At 40.7% G+C, this 18,324-nt stretch overlaps 2 protein-coding genes across 3 annotated transcripts in view; both read right to left on the reverse strand.

The window, feature by feature from the left end:
• Positions 1–9,084, reverse strand: part of LOC148836085 (cohesin subunit SA-2) — a 38,755-nt gene extending 29,671 nt beyond the window's left edge. For both annotated transcript variants that reach the window (XM_088912870.1, XM_088912869.1), the window contains exons 1-7: positions 8,809–9,084; positions 4,565–4,683; positions 3,937–4,021; positions 2,393–2,560; positions 2,154–2,250; positions 1,774–1,850; positions 1,041–1,112 (exon numbers count right to left, since the gene is read on the reverse strand). In XM_088912870.1, coding sequence (XP_088768996.1) covers positions 1,041–1,112; positions 1,774–1,850; positions 2,154–2,250; positions 2,393–2,560; positions 3,937–4,021; positions 4,565–4,608 — 543 coding nt within the window. In that variant the 5' untranslated portion in view covers positions 4,609–4,683; positions 8,809–9,084. The remainder of the gene's footprint in view (positions 1–1,040; positions 1,113–1,773; positions 1,851–2,153; positions 2,251–2,392; positions 2,561–3,936; positions 4,022–4,564; positions 4,684–8,808) is intronic.
• Positions 9,085–10,056: 972 nt separating this feature from the next.
• LOC148836086 (uncharacterized) lies at positions 10,057–17,896 on the reverse strand. The gene is made up of 8 exons (XM_088913273.1): positions 17,791–17,896; positions 17,204–17,322; positions 16,017–16,077; positions 15,418–15,485; positions 14,877–14,979; positions 13,903–14,021; positions 12,502–12,647; positions 10,057–11,556 (listed from the first exon to the last, which is right to left on the reverse strand). The coding sequence occupies exons 1-8, from the start codon at positions 17,894–17,896 to the stop codon at positions 11,451–11,453; spliced, it is 828 nt and encodes a 275-aa protein (XP_088769399.1). The 3' UTR covers positions 10,057–11,450.
• Between the last annotated feature and the right edge of the window lie 428 nt (positions 17,897–18,324).

Here is an 18,324-nt window from a genome sequence, read left to right on the forward strand (position 1 = left end):
GTTTGTATGCTCTCTCTAGGTTCGTGTGGGTTTGTTTCTGGTGCTCCAGTTGCCTCCCACACTCCACAGACATGCTGTTAGGTTAATTGGCTTGTAAGTAGAACCTGGCTGTGTGTATGTGCTTTCCTGCTCAGGGTCTGTGCTGCCTTCTACCTGTGGTTTGCCTGGATAGGCTCTGGTTCCCCCATGGGTGAAGTGGTTAGAAAGTGGATGGATAGAATTAATGTGATGTGTGGGAGTGTTAAAAGAAATCGCACAGATTTTATCTCGTACGTTAACAAAGTATACCACATTAAATCTACTTCTTTTCAGTTTTATGGTGGTTTACCTACATATACCATGAGGATAATGTGCTGTACTTGTACCTTTTTATTCTGTGTATTAACAAGATTTCTCTGTGCTTGACCAGTCTTTTCCTCTGATCTTACCTTGCAATGCAACGGTAAGCTTTAACTACTTCTAATCGTCAAGCTCAAAACATATGATTTCAATGTTAACAACCCTTAGGTTCTAGTAAATATGAACTCTAAGAAAAACTCCTAAAAGCAACTTCAAGTGTTGTTTTTTTTTTCCTAAGGACATCTGCAACATTAAAATCTAGGAATTATCTCCAGACTGCCTCAAGGTGCATGTGACCACGACACCAGATACTGCTGTGTTTGGGTTGGATGCAGTATGCAGGTACTTGACATTTCTCTGCACTTGTAATACACTGCATCTGTAACAAGGATGATCAATTTAACATGTCTGGCTTCTGTTCCTATGGAAGTGAGAGCCACAGAAAAAAACAGCATGGGTAAGAGTAAGAGAAAGCTAAAACTGGTCTCATTATTGCTGTTCATGAAATCAGAAAAGCTTAAATGTCAGCAGGAGAACACAATCTGCCGGTGGTGATATACAAGGGATCTTGACAGCTCGTCTAGCAACAGTCTCTCAGAAGCAGAACCAAACTGCATTTAAAATGACTGCAGTGCGTAAATGGAAGGACAAATGTTTAGGGTAAGGACAGTCCATGAACAGCTGACAATCCATAATTTTACCAATTCCATTGGCCATGTCACTGTGAGGATCCAAGGAAAAGCCAGGAACTTCTTGTACTGTAAGCCGGATCCCTTTAAAAATACACAAGAATCACAAGCATAAATCTTCAAATCTGAAAACATAGTTAAGATAAAGATAGCAGTGCTAAGAGAAAGAACTCAGTATTCAATTAATATAGTCAATTTTGTCCAGTCAAGCCCTACACCTTTCTTTTGTTTACCAAAAGTATCCCAACTCTTGCAGGGTCACACAGGATTAATAGGTCTCTTAATTAAATCAGCATCTGCTTAAGTCATGGGAAAAGCAGTAAACTGTTCTGATTTAAAATTAATTTATAATTAGTGAACACAGAGCTCAGGGGATAGGAAAACCAAACAACCTTGTGGTACTCCAGGAATTTTACGTTCCTGTCATGGGGCTTTTGAAGTCTGAATTTCCTTCATTCTGGATGTATTTGGAAGGCTCTGTAATGCTGTGCCTTACTGAGCACTTTAACTATTTTATTGCAATGGACAACCTCACCTTCACACACACCATCTGAAAACCAGTCAGGTACAAGAGTTAGCGGTGGGAGTAATTTATCATTCTCAGCCTGGCATTTTCTGCACTCAGCTGAGTAAGTTTCTTTCAGTAACTGTTGTGCTTTTTATCAGAAGATTCACTTCGATTTTGGCTTTCTGCGAAGCACAAGAAAAACCCCCAATGCCTCATCTTTTGAAAAACAACGCATACCTCATCTAGCTCTTCCACCATTTTGTTCATGACTTCGTTGTCCTCTTTGTTCTGAAACATTTCAGCTGTGACAACACCTGCAGCAAGAAATCCAGAGATCACAGACGTACACCGCCAATTTCTCTAGTCTCCAGTGCTTGCTGACATTCTGCTTCAGAATTACGGGAATCAGAAGTTCTCATATGGCTTTTCTAACCTGCAGATGTTCTCATGAGCAGGTGCAGGCAAAAAACGCATCACACTCAGACAGTTTTTTTTAAGTTCTACCCTTCATTGTGTTGAACGTTTTCCACCTCCAGCAAACTGGCTGCTTCACATGAGTTGGAGAAACATGGTCTGTCTACGCCACCACTTGAAAAGGAATGCAAGAAAAAAATTGCCTTTGCATCCCGAGCACTGGATGAAGAAGCTGATGAGATCCAGAAGTGCTGTATCTCGGTCTGCCTGGTAGGCCTCTATCCAGTCGTCCACCACTGACTTCAAAACAAAGACAGCACAGACAGGTCAGTCAAGGAGCCTTCCCAGCCTTCACTGCAGCACACTGCTTTGACGGGGCAGGCGCCTGTGCCCCATATTTCGATTCACGAGCTGGCCCCTGGACGAAAATGAAGGCGCGTACCTGCATGGCACTCTTCCCCATGGCGATCACTTCGAACAGCGTGACGGCCTCCACGTCATCCCCGTTTTTGAGGCGGTCATGGTCCACGCCCCCCTGGCTCCCACAGCCAGCCTCGGGGCGCCTCCGCTTCGCATTCTCGGAGCCCTCCCGAGCCCTCCTCTTGGCCCTCTGCTCACGACAACACAGTACAGCAGGGCGCGGGACCCATCAGGATCTCCCGTCTGCAAGGGGGAGGGATGTGGTGGCGCCAGACTCACGTAGGATAGGGCCGGGCTTGAGACTGGTAGCATAGCTAATCCATTTCCCGGAACAGGACACACAACCGTTTCACACTCACAAGTTGGCTGGCGTCATTGACAGCACACACAGAGGCTCGGACACAGCCATTAGAGAGTACAGTGAGGAAAAATGCTGTGTACAAAACAGTGCCGAGACACATACTCGTACCAGAGTCGGACCACACCTTCCATCCCCATCCTCATCTCGACCTGAAGGCTGACGATGACACCACAAGAAGGTGCTGTGAGGAAAACTAAATATTTCCACCTCCAACTTGGCGGCGTTTTGATATACTTGGCTTGGAGTTTTAATATACATACTGTAGCAGGTTTGCCTAGTGTGCAACACATTTCTTTTAGGATTTTGTATACAAATGCACAGCAGAAGAGATCAAGTGCAAATATTCTTCATATATACTGATGGAAAAAAGAAACGCAACATTTTCTGAAATGAGGATACTATAGTTATAGCTTATGTACTTTCACAAAAAGTTGTCCATTTGTTTTAAGCCCTCTGACCAGCAATACAGTTTGTGCAGTGAGGCATTGCAACTTGCCAATCACAGAAAAGTTCATTAGGTGCACTTTTACCCACTGAGGTCCAGGTGGAACAATGCCTGATCAATTCACCTTTAAAAATGCCTTAATTCAAAGCTTAGGTCACTCCAAGAAAAAGGCCACAGTTTTCTGTGCATTCAATAATGCCTCGAATGTCACCAGAAGCAAGAGAGAGGGCCATTGGCATGCTGCAGGCAGGCATGTCATGTGCCAGTGTTGCCAGACACTATGGAGTAAGCCGCTCCACTGTGTCCCGACTGCAGAGAAGGTTTCAGCAGAGTGGCAGGACAGATGACCGTTCAAGATCAGGTCGCCCTGAGTGACCACACCAGAGCAGGACCAACACCTCAGACTGGTCCATCTGAGAGATGGTTTCAGATCTTCCACCCATACTGCTGCTGAAACTGCCAGCAGACACAATGCCCACGTCAGTGACAGGACAGTGAGGCCCCATGCTGCTGGCCTTAGAGCAAGGCGACCTGTCAGAGGCCCTCTGCTCACAACTACTAGACATCACACTCAACTGGCTGGGGCCAGACAGAGGCTGCGATGGATCAGCAGTGGCATCAGGTCCTCTTCACAAATGAGTCACTCTTCAGCCTGATCCACACAGACAGGAGGGCTAGAGTGTGGAGAAGGAGGTGTTGTATTTATTTTTTCCATCGGTATATATAGAACCAAAGATTTATTCATGTGACGAATACGAACCACTGTCTTCTGTCTGTTCTCATTTTTCACGGCATTAGGGGTGTGAGCTGCAGAGCCAGAGGTGACGTCAGTAATAGAATTCTCTCTGAAAATTGCGAAGAAAAACACCCATAGATGTAGGCATCTTCCAATACAAGCACACATACATACAGTACAGTACATCGACCTCTATTAATCACTCCACTCTAGGGCTGGTGAAGGGGAATCCTGACTAGAATTTCAAATAGATCTGTGATTTCATCTGAGATCCTTGATATCCAATGTTATTTATATCTGTGCAAAGGGTTTCAATGCTCTACTTTCATGTCATCATTTTGTTAACTTTGAGTAGGCCAAGCCTGATGAGCTCTGAACATTAGGACACAGTAAAGGGTCTGTGGCTACATAGGGTAGGTAAAGCAGGAACAGTAGACAAGACTAGGTGAAACTGAGTGATGGTAACATCATTAGCTCTAGATGTCTAAGTATCAAAATCCATGACTTTTATCTCTGGAATTGCAGCTTGAGGAAACAAAGCACATTGTTTTCCAGTGGGAAATATGCTTTACTGTTCCCCTCAGGCTGCAAAAGAACTGGTCGTTTACCACATTAAGAAGCCCTGTACATGGAGCGAAGTCCAAAATCTTACTTTTGCAGGGACGATCTGGTAGATAATGTTGGCTCTGCTATCATTTCTTACATGTTCAGATGGAGGCCATGATCATGTGCAGGGTAATATTCCAGAATCACCATTCAGCAGAGCAAAATCTTTAAAAAAAAGAACAATCAAACAGATCAGCAGACTGGAAACAAAAGTGTTTATGTTAATTATCTAAATACGTTGCCTTTGGTACAGCAACTCTGCCCCACCATACTGTCTATGTGACACAACGTCAAATACAAACACACCTGTAAGTTATCTTGCAAGTCTGACACAGGCACTTCAGAAGAAGTATTGCTACAAATTCCACTGATGACAAAAATAACCCAGAATCAACAGTGAAACATGAAGCAGAAGACACAACTATTACTCATGAATTTAAAACTGAGATTTTTAACATTTGTGGACCAAGTGTTGTGGGAAACTGGAACATGCCAACCTGCCATGTTTTCAAATGTATCCTATATCCTGGCTTTTTTCAAGGAAATGCTGGATGAAATGCTCTAATTAATTAGCCACCAGCACTTCAACAAGCTAATTGGGCTACTAGCCTCTTCTCATTTAATGTGTTTTGGCTAACTAATTTTAATTAAGCAGGGCTCTTTAATTTCATTCCAAAGCACTTCTTTAAAAAAAACAAAACAAAACTAGACTTGAGAGTAGCAAAGAGTAAGACATTACAGCAGGGGGGAGCAGTGGTTAGACTTGTAAGTGGTTGGGAGATTCAAATCCCAGGCCAGGCACTGATGCTGTACCTTTGTGTAAAGTACTTCACTCAGATTCCTTCAATAAAATATCCTCTTCTATAAATTAATTCAAATAAAAGTAACCATGAATACAAAATAAAAGGTAATGCTGTGAGTAATGCTGAATTTTCCAAACACTTGCCAACAGGGCACTAAACCTGAAGCTTGAGAGATAAAGACAATTCGGCTTTATGAACAAGTGGGGTTTCCATGCCAGCGGTTGGTGGTGAAGAAGCAGGTTTCTCAGGTGTTGTTCACTAATTGCCCCCTGTCGAGGCCCCAGAGGGAAAACCACGAATGGAGAATGAGGTGTTCCTCTAGCAACCTAACAACGCGCCACCCGATTCCCAAACACAAAGGCAGCGACCCAGCCCAAGTCCATCTTCAAAGCGCTAACATCACAGCTGGGACTTATTCTATCTCGACTACGCTGCACTCTATTTTTTCCGTGAAAGGTAAGAAAACCTCTAACTCAACACTGCCCTGGAGAGGAGAAGGGGCTTGATTTAGCTTGAATTATTGATACCAGTCACATAAGTGTGACTAGCGCTGAAACAGAAAGCACTTGCTGACTTACTGCACTATGTTGAGTACTAGCTAGTACAACACAGTCTCGGGATCACCCCCCAGCTGCCTGCTTAATTACAGGAAAGAAACCTGTGGAACAAAGCTGACGATGATCCCATTCTTATCACAATACTAAGGATTAAGCTGCTTTTCTACCGAGCAGGAACTGATTCGGAATATTTTAATTATGCTTACCAGTAAACTTATATGTGGCAAAAAAAAACAAGTAAAGGTTTATTCTGTGCTGGAAAAGAAACAACGTTTCAGCTGTGTAGCCTTCAGAAGGCTTAAGAATAAACCTTAACTTGTTCCATGCTGACGCAGCTACCCACTTGAACTAATATGTGGCCAACGTTAACATATATATATATTACTATTTTCGTAGTTGGATGCTCATTATAAATTAATTTTATTTTTTAATATCTATGCTAAAATACTCCAGATGAAGTCACGTAACTAGCTGTGCGATATTCTATAAACTTCAATGCAGCACGAAACAAGTGCAGCAGCTGCTGGATGCTGTTTGAATTTGATCACAGTGGCTTTAATTTTCATTGATAAATGATACAGAGAAACACTGAGACCATTAAGACGCTTAAGAGAACACATTGGTAACTCAGTTTTTATGAGAGACGTGAGCTACATTTACGTGTACGAAACATAAAGATCGACCTCGCGCACTTTCATGTGCTACACTTGTTGCGCTTAAGAGTGTTTTCGATCTCTGCAGTTATGATAATGACCCTACCTCTCCGAAAATTAAGCAACTGAAGCCCCGACTGAGTTCTAAGGGATCTTTCGTCTATAAACCTTTGCATTTAACTATATATAATAACACATTGTATCCACTGTAGCCCTCTTCGTCAATATCCCCGCTGCCCTCTAAGGACTACCAACAGACTCGAGTGCACTCAGGCTGAACACTTTTTAAGTCTCTTATCGTTCAGCTGCATTTACCTAGATTTCCTTTCACTTCCATAATCAGAATATTTATGCCAATATATATCTCAGAACTCACTATCGCAGACTGAAGGCTCAATGTGCATCACGAGGTACTGTATAATACACATAATAATGACAACACCTTCCTTCATGATTAGAATAAGGGACGTAGTGTCGTTGGAATACGTTTTTAGTTGAACATTACATTTCACAGCGATGAAATCTTAAAATCATTACGTTTTAATGATGTTATTTCAGTAATAACTTGCTACTACTATTAGGATCTTTCTCATGTGATTCGGTGTTCCCCTCAGTAACGGTATTAAATTTTAAATTGTTAAGTCTATAGCAAGAGTTTTACTACATTAGTACTTAGTCCCCTACTTTTGTACCTTTTGAGGGCTTCGGATTTTATTTTGGAGGTTCGTTGATACTGAGAAGATTTAAAATAATAATAATACGCCCTCCCCTCCACTGGCCAAATTGCGCCCGCACGCTCACCGTACACCAGCTATCACTGGACAGGGGAACAATGAAGCCAATTGACAGATGGGGATTATTAGGAGGATTACCAATTATTACCATGATTGGCAGATTTTGCCAGGACATCGGAGTAATAACCCTACTCTTTTCGAGAAATGTCGGTCCTTTTTAATAATCACAGATAGTCATGACCTCGGTTTTAGTCTTCTACAGTACAGTGTCCCCGTCACTATACTGGGGCATTAGGACCGACCAGACCGCAGGGTGAGCGCCCCCTGCTGGCCCCACTAACACCTCTTCCAGCGGCAACAGCTTTTCCAGGACGACTCCCATGCAAGGTTCCTACCAGGCTCATACCTGTTCAGCTACAGTGGGTTGCCAGTTGTGAGTTGGAGGGTGATATTACACCTCTACTGGCTGTATGAAGGAACTGGAGACTAATATCTGCAGCCACGTTTGTTGCAATGTATTAATCTAGCGTGCGGAACTGCATGCTAACCTCAGGATTAAGTAGTTAGCAAGCTGCTATGCGTACAGTACGTTTCAATTGACCCATCTTGACTGAAGAGTGAGGCTGAGCATTTGGGGAAAAGTACCCGAGAAGATATATTCAGTTGAAAAACAAAGGACAAGGAAATTAGAAAAATAAAAACAATTGCATTTATTTGGTTGCCTGTTTGATTTTGATTTTGTTTCATATTTAACAAATCCGTATAATAATTCATACAAAATCTTAACCTTGTATTATACTCATAAATTGACCAAATGGGTCTTGCAGTTATATTTTATGACTACTTCATTCAAAGTTATCAATACTCGATGAATAGCTTGTTTTTGCTTTAATCTGACAGCGAACTGTAAGCAATATCTCGAGTGACATGGAATTGCACCGTTTTCTCAGCCCTGTGCGGTCGTAATTTAACGTCGGGGTAAACGCAAACTGAACCCTAGTCTGGACTCGATGAGAAACGACTTTTACAGCAACAAAAAAAAACGCAAGACCGTTTCGAGTTTGCAAAATGAAGCTGCTGACGCAATGTTACATTTGCAGCATATGCAATTCTTTTAAAAATCCCGCAGATAAGCACGAACGGCACCACGCTACCCTGGGAGAGGAAAAATCGGTGCAACGGTAGCCGGTACCAGCACCGCCAACGGTGAGCCGTCATTCGCCACCCAGTTGTCAGTCAAGTCAGTGCCGAGGATGTGATTGGTGATTCTGCCTGTCATTCTGGGTACTCATCTCCTGCATGCCGTCAACCCCCCCCCCCCCCCCCCCCCCACACCTGCTTCCTTCCAAAACAAACCGAACTTGACTCTTTCGGCCCAGAGCTTGAAATTGTGAACCCTGAGCACATTTACCATTTCTGTTTTAGTTTTTTTCTATGAGAGGCGCTAATCTGGTTTACCTCTTTCGTGCAGGTTGTTGCGAATCCGTTCACAGTGCAACGCCCTGCGGTTCCAATTGACTCTCGCCTCCCCCTCGTATCTTACCTAGAAATCGCTCTTGCTGGAAACAGATCAAGAGAAGAAAAAGCCTTGTGCATTGGGGCCCAAGATGCCAAATTCCTGGGTAACGTCAGCGCGCCATCCAGCGGCATTACCTCGTAAAAACAAAGCTGTCAAAAATGCAGGAGGTGGGACCCCGAAGAAATGGTGCGTTGTGCCGTCTGCAAGACCGACACACTGAGGAGGAACCGCGTATTTGTATAAAAACGAACAACCCACATAACTCTTCCTTCCTTGTCGCTTATTTACATTGTCATGACCTCGGAATCTTGGGAGTTACATGTGGTTTTTTCCCCATTAAGGGACCATCTCTAAATTCGTACTTCCTTGCACAACAGCACAATGTGAAAAAACAGGCAGCCTAAATCAGACATCAAACATACTCTCCGAGGAGTATATTTTGTAACAACCATGAATCTTCATTATGTACACAGTTAACAGCTCGATGTTTTCATGAAATGCATAAGGGGGGATAATAACGTCAAAAAGCATCCATGAACCCTAACTCCATCGCTATGATCAACATGACGTCACAAAGTGTGTAGGGAATTGATGAGTTGGAAGGCTTTAGTTATTATAATGGGAATGGTGTTGTGACTTTACGGGGATTTTTAGTCCAGTTCAGGAAATGGTTCTGTGATAGTTTACACGATTTGTCATCCAGTTAATCTGCTTGAGGGACAATATTTTTATTAAACCATTAAGAACGGCACAGTTGCTCTTGTTAATTTGTTTTCGTTATTTTTATTGCTGCTGTCGTTCTGGAATGCTCTTACAAGTAGTACATCATACAAGCAGTACATCAAACCCATGTCATAGATGTACTGTATATAAACATTTTACGACTTCTGACAAATACAAAATGGTTCAAAACCTAGGAATAAGACACGAGCTCTGTTGTGATCTACCTTTTGCTACGATCACAAATTCCGTTTCATTTCAGACGGTCGTATCTTCTGTCATATACCATAGAAAATCAGTACTGACACCATATCATAAAATGCTTATAAAATGTTCAAACCAGCATCATGCTTCCAACGTCTGTATTTCCGAAACGCACGTATGGATTTATAATGAATCCAGATGTGGAACCTGTGCAAATGTCCTTTTTCCTACTTGTAAAATAGACCATTTGGAGCCTACTTGTGTTCAGCTTTTTGAATAGACAGAAATCACTTTAATTTGTTAAGAGCAATAATAAAATGTTATCTTTTAACAGGGAAGGAGGCCTGACAAATTCAAACAGTATAGCTTTATTAAAAGAGATACAGTACAGTCACATAACAGTTACTTTCTGATAAACAACATTCTAATCAGTGTTGGTATCACATCCCTCAATGCTTTAGAAAATGTAGACACAACCTTTCACCATTATGTGTAATGGTACTTGAACCACTTTTGAAATGCTTTCCGTTTAATCAAGATGTATTATGGATGTGATAAGGGCCTATACAGAATCAATGAACATTAAACTGGATTTAAAAAAAATAGCTGCCACCTGGAAAAAACAAAACAAAAATTAATACTTCTAACAAACAGTATAGAAAGAGATCTGCAATAACAGATCAGAAGGTCACTCAAACCTCAGAAGGCAGCAGTATGGTTAGGTTACATGGTTAGGGCTCTGGACTGTATCCGTTTACTGCAGTATCAGGCATAATTTTGTCTATTTATCTGCTTTTTTAACTTTTACTGTAGGTTTGTCTATACATATGCTGTAGTTCATCTGCACTATAACACAGTAGTTCATAATACTGAATCTTTGCTTTAGGTGACAATAACACTGCAGTTAAAATAATAATAATGATAATAAACACTGCTTCATTGCATCAACTCCACATGTGCCAGTATGGACCAGCTACCCAGCCATGTGGCTGAAGCCAGTACCTTGGCTTCCTTTAGAGTTCTCTGGCTGGATGTGACCGTAAGATCTATTAACTACTATCTACTCAACAGGCCAGATGGACCAAACTGCCTCCTCTTGTTTGTAGCCTTCATTATGATCTAATGTTAACCACAATCTGACAGCAGCATCAGGAGTTGTGTTCTTATGTTACCTGTTTTCATAACCTTTTCAAAATTTTCATAACTATACTACAAGGAAGAAGGAAACAAATCAAGTAAAATTGCAATGAGTTTTGAAAACAATGTACAGTAACTGCATTTGTTCATTGGAATAATAGTCTGGAGCAGTTAAGTCAATACCAACTTACTCTGACACCATGGTCCCGAAACGATCCCTAACCTGAGATATGTCCAAAGTTGCATGTCACATGCATACTACAATATTAAACCTAATCTTAAAATAATTATCTTATTTATAAGAATTTAACTTAGACCCTGAAATTACATACTGTACTATCTATACTATACTCATATACTACAGTACGCTACTGTAATTTACTGAATGACCTGTGTTAAGCCAACTCTTCAATCTACCCCCTAGCTGCAGATTTCTAGCTCTTTAATCGATGCAAGCAGAAAGCCACCATGAAGAACTGGGTTTGTAATTGGAGCTGGTGGGTGGATTGCAGTTGTGACGGTATCTCGGTCACTGCTGACCCCACTTCATGGGCCAGGAGGGCTAGGTGACCCAGCCCCTGCAGCAGGAGCTGAGCGGGCAGGGGTCATGTGAGGCTGGCGACAAAGGACATCGCTGGACCCAGGACTTCCGTCAGCTCCTCGGGGAGAGACGACACTAACGATATAAGGCTCTGGGTCAGATTCAATATCCTGCGAAGACACAAACCAGCGTTTAGACCTGAGCAATATAACTGTCGACAACAAGAGTTATAATAGATTGCATAGTCCAAAGCCAGAGTTGTACTTAGTAACCTCTAGAGGGCATCAGATTTTACTTTGGGTCCATTGCAATTGAGAACATTTTAATAATAATAATAATAATAATAATTGCACCAATTCAACATGTGGCAGTGTGGACCAGCTAGAGAAATGGCTGGATGTGATCCTTGGATCTATTGACTACTATTTACTGAACTGTCCACATGGGCCAAACAGCCTCCTCTCATTTGTAACGTTTTTTATGTTCCCCTCCAAAAATCATCACAATGTACAATACCTGGATGATACAATGGCAGCCAAAGTGCACCAGTATGCTCACCACATACTGGTGTACATTACTGCTTCCTATTCACTGTGAAAGTGCTATATGCTGGTGATCACCCAGATGCCTACCTGCCCAGAGCAGTGCAGAGCAGTTCAAGTACACATCTTGCAACATTACGTATAAGGCAAACTGAAATAGGTAATTGCTTAGCCTCGCTGTAGGAAAGAAAGTTGGTCCTTCATTTTTTGTGCTATAGAAATACAATTGATTTATGGACATACCCACCAGAGCACTTTTTCAGGGTGAGACACCTGGGAGCCCCGAAACATATTTTAATTGATATTACACAGGGTAATAGGATTCTGAAGCAGCTGTGGTACAAAATTCCAGAAATAGGACCTTCTGCCTGCAACAGTTGAGTCTGTAGTTATGCCTCAGTGGTGCCAACACCCACTTCTCAGTAGTTCACTAACAGAGCAAAGAACATGCTTCTGTCTGAGGTGCCAACCTGCTTTGTCACTGCTCACTAAATATGGTCATTAAAATAAAGAAGAGATGTGGTAGGTTAGTCACCTCCCCTACAAAGGAGAGGACTGCATCTATGGTCTTACCAGCTGACGTAATGTGCAGGCAACTGGGGCTCTTGCTTGGATTCCTGCTCTGTGGCCAGTGACAGTTTCAATGACTTGAAATTGGCTTCAATGTCCCTCTTGAGAATGGATAGTGGCGTGATGCCTTTGAAAGAGCTGATAACTTGCTGTAACAAGTTAAAGACAACAGACAGGTTGTAAGTGGCCAAAGAAATTCCAATTTGATAAAATGGGGTAATTTACAGACTAGCAATTACCAGCGTTAATGAAAATAAGCAATCTTGGAAGATCCAACAAGAACCAGTGCTTTTGTCCATTTTGTGTGTATTTGGATTGCGTATCTGTCACGATCGTAAACCCCTCCTCTTAAGGATGCTTCAGCCCTTCCTTGTTTAATTCGTTATCTCCTGCACCTGCCTTCGATTCCTGCCCCCCTGCTATAAAAGCCAGATGTTCCTGCCAATCTGGGCTGGGCTTTGGAAGATGGACGCCTGGAAGCCCGCCTACCCGCGAGTCCAGGAGCGACTCGACAGCATAGGCTTCACAACAGCATCCTGACCTTCTGGGTCTGGGACTGGAGTGTCTGGTCCCGTTACCCCCTTTTATTCCCTCAAACCTTCACTGGATCCCGCTCTGGCTTTTAACTACATTTGTCTGTGTCAGGATGGATCACCCGGCTTTGGACATTGGCTTTCCCTGGATTATTTTACGGACTCCCTTTGACTTGTTTGCCCTGGACACACCCCCCACCCAAACACCAGCGCACCTTGGACACGCCCCCTGTTCTTCTTCCAGCCCCTATCCTAGTCTTTTTCCCCGTGTTTTCTCACTCCCTTCCGGATTGTTCTGTCTGCATAGGGTCCTGAAAGACGCTTCGTGACGGTATCAACTAGTGTTAATTTTTAATGATTTTGAATATCACAGTTGCCAACAAATGGTGAATCTAGCTGGTCACAAAAAACAATCAATTGTGTTTATGAAGTGAAATAGTAGAAAATATTGTAAGTTATGAAGCCTTAATGGTTTGCTTTCAGCCACCCACCTGTAGAAGTTATGTTTAAGAGTTTAGTGTAAAATTCAACAAAAGAAATGGAAAATTTCAACCCTCCAAATTAAAATGCAAAGACATTAAACAGTAATATTAATGATTAAGGAGTTTAAACACCTGTAATAATAATACAGAGCTATTTATAGGGTGTAAGTAGCTATTATCAACCCTAATAAGTTCAGCACAAAATAAAAAGAAATTCTGCCCCAATATAGTTGTGTTTGTGATTTGAACTTTAAAAGGCCTTGCTCAAATCATTTTACTCCACAAAATGATTATAAAGGATTGCTGTAAATGAACTGCATCACAGATCTATTTTTACATTTGTAATAGTAACAGAAAGCAGCAAAGAGGTATGAACTAAGCACACTCACATATAAAACAGACAGCTGGTGTGCTATGTATTTGTGGCTGCCCAGGTGTTTCACATCATCTTCTAACTGCTGGCTCAGGACAAGTAATTGGTTCATCTTCCCAATGTGAGGAAAATAGTCTGCAATAATAAAACAGCATGTAATTCATCTTCCGGCCCTCTCAATTCCTGTTCACCTGTAGATACAAGCCTTGCCATATTGAAAAGAATGTTCAGATATCCTAGTGTTCGGTCACCTTTTTTACTGCCAGGGTGTGTAGGGGTGTTCAGCTGCAGAAACTTTACTGTTAAATGAAACAAAAAATAAGACCTTGCATTATGGAGATAGCAAAACTAACAGTGCTGGAGAGCATTATTATTGTTGTTGCGCATAAGCCTTTATTCAAGATGATTTTCAAAGTTTTACATTAAGTGAAAGTGCAACAGAAACAATGGATTTAAAAGTTGTTGATTATTTGTCAAATAAATTACAACAAGGCAAACACTTTTTTTAACTCTATCCATTTGGGCATCGCTTGAAGTCTTACTACAAAGTGCCGAAGAAGAGATATGTGAGGAGGTGTCGCTCTTGAAAGTTAGCTAGTTAAATTGTTTTCTATTCTTATTCTGTTATTGAATAAAATTTTACAGTAAACAAGGACTGGGCGTAGAGGAAAAACAGAAGAGACATTTTAAGAGTATCAATATATTTGAGGGAAATAACATGGCATTCTGAATAATTCTGCTGATTGAATGTAGTGAAAGACTGAAAAAGTAAATGCTTACTAAAAAATTCAATTGGTGTTCATCTTTCTGTCAGGCATAGCTGTAGCATCAAATACAAAGTTCTGGTTAACAAAACTGTCCATATTCAAGAAGTCAGTTTTTATTCTTTGTTACTTCCTTAATTTGGCGAGATGACGAATTACCTCATGTTTACCGAAATACCACGTATGTGATGTGTTGTAGTGGATAATTACAGCAGGCAGCTCTCACCGTCCATGGGAGGATTCTCCAGCATGTCAACAGGACTCCCGTGTATGATGAAGATCTCAACTCGAGGGAACATTGTAGACAGTCCCACTGCATCTAGGTAATCCTGGTTAAGAGCACAACAAGTCATTGTCTTTAATAATGAAACTTGCCTTCTTAAACTGCATTAAGCATAAACCACCATTTTGTTCAGCTGACATCCGTCAAACGAAGATGTTTTCCAAAAGTGCTTTTAGTCCTGTGTGCTGCACATCTGAATTCACTAGCAGTTACAGTTTGAAACTGTACAAAGTATGTGCTGAGAAACACTAGAAAGAAACTTGATGAGACCTTAGAAAAGTGTAAAAAACACAGCAGATAATTCAATTTAGGCAAGATGTTTTTGATTCTTGTTTTGATTCTTGGCCATTGGCACACAACACAAGCAACTACATCAGTTTAGGGTGTACTAGAAGTGTACTTTCATCATTAAGGAGTTTAATATATAAAATGTATATATGGTATTTAACAATTTATATATAAAAAAACTAAAAACAGTTGTTACCTCTAGCTGTGGAACAGGTTTGGGCAGATGCTCCAGAATTTGTTTCATTCGTTCTATTATCTTGGTGCCTGTATTATTGGGAAAGGGAACATTACAACAACCCACAACCATTGCCTAAGATAGATAAGGAGACAGACATACAGGTAAGTACAAATGGATTGCTATTAAAAGACACCATGACCCTGAAAGTGTCATGGTGTCTTTTAAGATTAAACTGTCACTATGGACTATGCAAATGTGAATATTAATTAGTTCTGGCGGTTTCACAGCCCTGGAAAGCTGGACTGTCTAAACAGACTTCTAATTCCACTTCGTATATATTAAAACCCAAGACAGCAGCCACAGATTTTTCAGCCTGATAAGGTTCATCATTATTAATCATGAGTGTATATATGTACCTTACAAGGAAAATATTTAGATAGGAAGGGGTGATTACTGGGAATAAATCTTAATTAGCTCTTGCCATTTCACCACACTGAAGAAGGCAGGACCATCATATTTCATTATTCATATTCATCACCGTAAAACATAGTGACTGCATGCTCTTAACACCACAACATAAACCAGAAAGGTGAATAATGTCCCATGGATAAGCTCACCTCGTCTGTGGAAAGATTCTGATTCAACTGGACTAATATCTTGTCCGAGTTGCTCCTGGAACTGTGGAGAATAGCAGCATTGAGTAAAGTAAGTAAGGGGAGAAACCTTTCTTCTACTTAGCACAAAGAGAGAGTGTATTACATTTCCAGTCCAGTATCAAATGCAAAAATGCCATCAGAACAGAAACAAAACATTTTTTCTCTTCATCCTTACAAAGACAAAATCCAGTGCCTCAAACTCCTTGAGGTAAAAGCAAATGTTGGTGCAAAGTCATGATACAGTAAATGACAGAAAATAAGGAACAATCTCTCTAAAGCACGTTGCAAATAAAACTCGTTCTACAGTGTAATAGAAATTATAGATCACTTCTGAAAGGTTATTATAACACAAAATCTATAGCCATTTTTTAATTTAAAGTTTTCCTTTCCGGTGTAATTAAACCAAGTAACAGTTACAATTTACAGTGATGACACATTTTTTACGGGAAATGTCTATCCAAAGTACTTTGCTCAAGAGTACAAAAACAATTTTCTGCTCCACACTACAACCCTTAACTGTTTTCTCATATCTGTATGTAAAGCCTAATGTAGTAAAACTGTGATTTCTCTCAATAAGATATATAATTGTGTATTCAAGGAGTGTACAGGTGACTGTAAATTGTTATTATCTTTGATTTTAGTACAAACATGAAGGTTGACTCATTTCACCTTTTAAGATTATCTACACCTTTTTAACTGAAAAAACACTAGACAGAAAAAGGTTAGTGATAATCAGGATCTGTGAAGCTACTAGGCAGTGTTGGTCTGTTGGTCTAAAAAAAACACTGAATTTATATGATTGTCCAACATCCAGGATTTTACAAGACAAGCTTTTGTCATTCTAAGGTATATCCAATCTGAGTAGTTAATTAGGTTGGTTTGGATTTACCGTTAAACCAATATTATCCTTCTTCAGTCCAGAGGAAGGATAATATTGGAAGGCATTGGGGCTTGATGTCTGTTTTCATACTACAATCGCCTACAATCACTGGTAGGTTTGATTAGGGTTGTTATTAAAGGTATGACTTGTTTTACGGTCACATCTAGGTTTAAGCAAAGAAATATTTTGTCTGACGCATCCATAAAGGTGAACCATAATGATGAGGACCGACAGGAGCTGTGGACACTGCAGAGTCTTTCCACCTCACCTGTTGAACCTGGGCTCTGATGAGGAGGTCCAGCTGGCAGCACAGACTCATCATCTCCAATGCCACCTGCTCACAACTCAGGTGAATGGGCTGCAGGGGTTTCTCAACATTCACCTCCACTGTAACACAGGAAAACATTTCAGTAATACGCTATTCATAAACTTTTGCAGCAGCCTCACCAAATTATAACCCGGTTGTGAAAGCGCTGTCTAGATTTACTGTGAGTTAATACGAAAATCAGTACTACAACGTCTGGCACCGCGACGGTGCTGCGGATACTCAGACTGTGTATATAATACGGCCCATTGCCATCTACTGGCAGCAAGGAAAACGAAATATTTTTTAACGGTAAATTTTAAGATGATTTTGTTACCCGAATACTACTTAATTAAAATACAAAATAAAGAATCCCCATTTTCAGAAAAGCTTTTCACAAATTTCATATAGTGTATATGACATTGAATGATAAAGATTTGTATGATATTTTTCTCTTCAAAAATAAATTCGAAATGTAAATTATGCATTGATAAGTACTGCTATTTTCTGCGTAACGTAGCTTGTTTCTTTAACGGTAATACGTGACTCACCTTTGAATTTAGCATCATAAATACAAGGTTGGCATAGCGGCTCCGTGCTGCTTACAGCTGCCATCCCGAAAACAGCCGGCTGGCTGCAACACATACCCGGAGCCATTTCGTGTTACACTTAAGCAAAATAAAATTTAACAAAAACATGGCATGGGTGAGAGGAGAGCATGTACGACTCTTTCGATGTATATTATGCATATTGTTCCATCCTCTGATACAAAATCTGGAAAAGTGTATCTCTTTTAAAAGTTCAAACCTATTACCTCTGATATTAAGAACGTATTTTAATATCAGGGTAGGACAGTTTCTTAACGCGACTATTTTCATCCGGGAATGATTTTAGGTTACACCCGAATGGATATATGATAATAGATGACTGTGAGCTGGGTTATGGTTATACAGTAAATGATTGAGTGTATAACGTCCGGGTTTAATAGGTTTATATCCTTAGGGATATAAATTTAAAAATAGTTCCTACTAAGCTCTTATATTTACAAACTATCCTGTCGTTTCACAAACCCCGATCAGCATCAT

The sequence above is a fragment of the Atractosteus spatula genome, chromosome 4 (genome assembly GCF_055471065.1).
Source record: "Atractosteus spatula isolate fAtrSpa1 chromosome 4, fAtrSpa1.hap1, whole genome shotgun sequence".
In the NCBI taxonomy this organism is placed as follows: Eukaryota; Metazoa; Chordata; class Actinopteri; order Semionotiformes; family Lepisosteidae; genus Atractosteus; species Atractosteus spatula.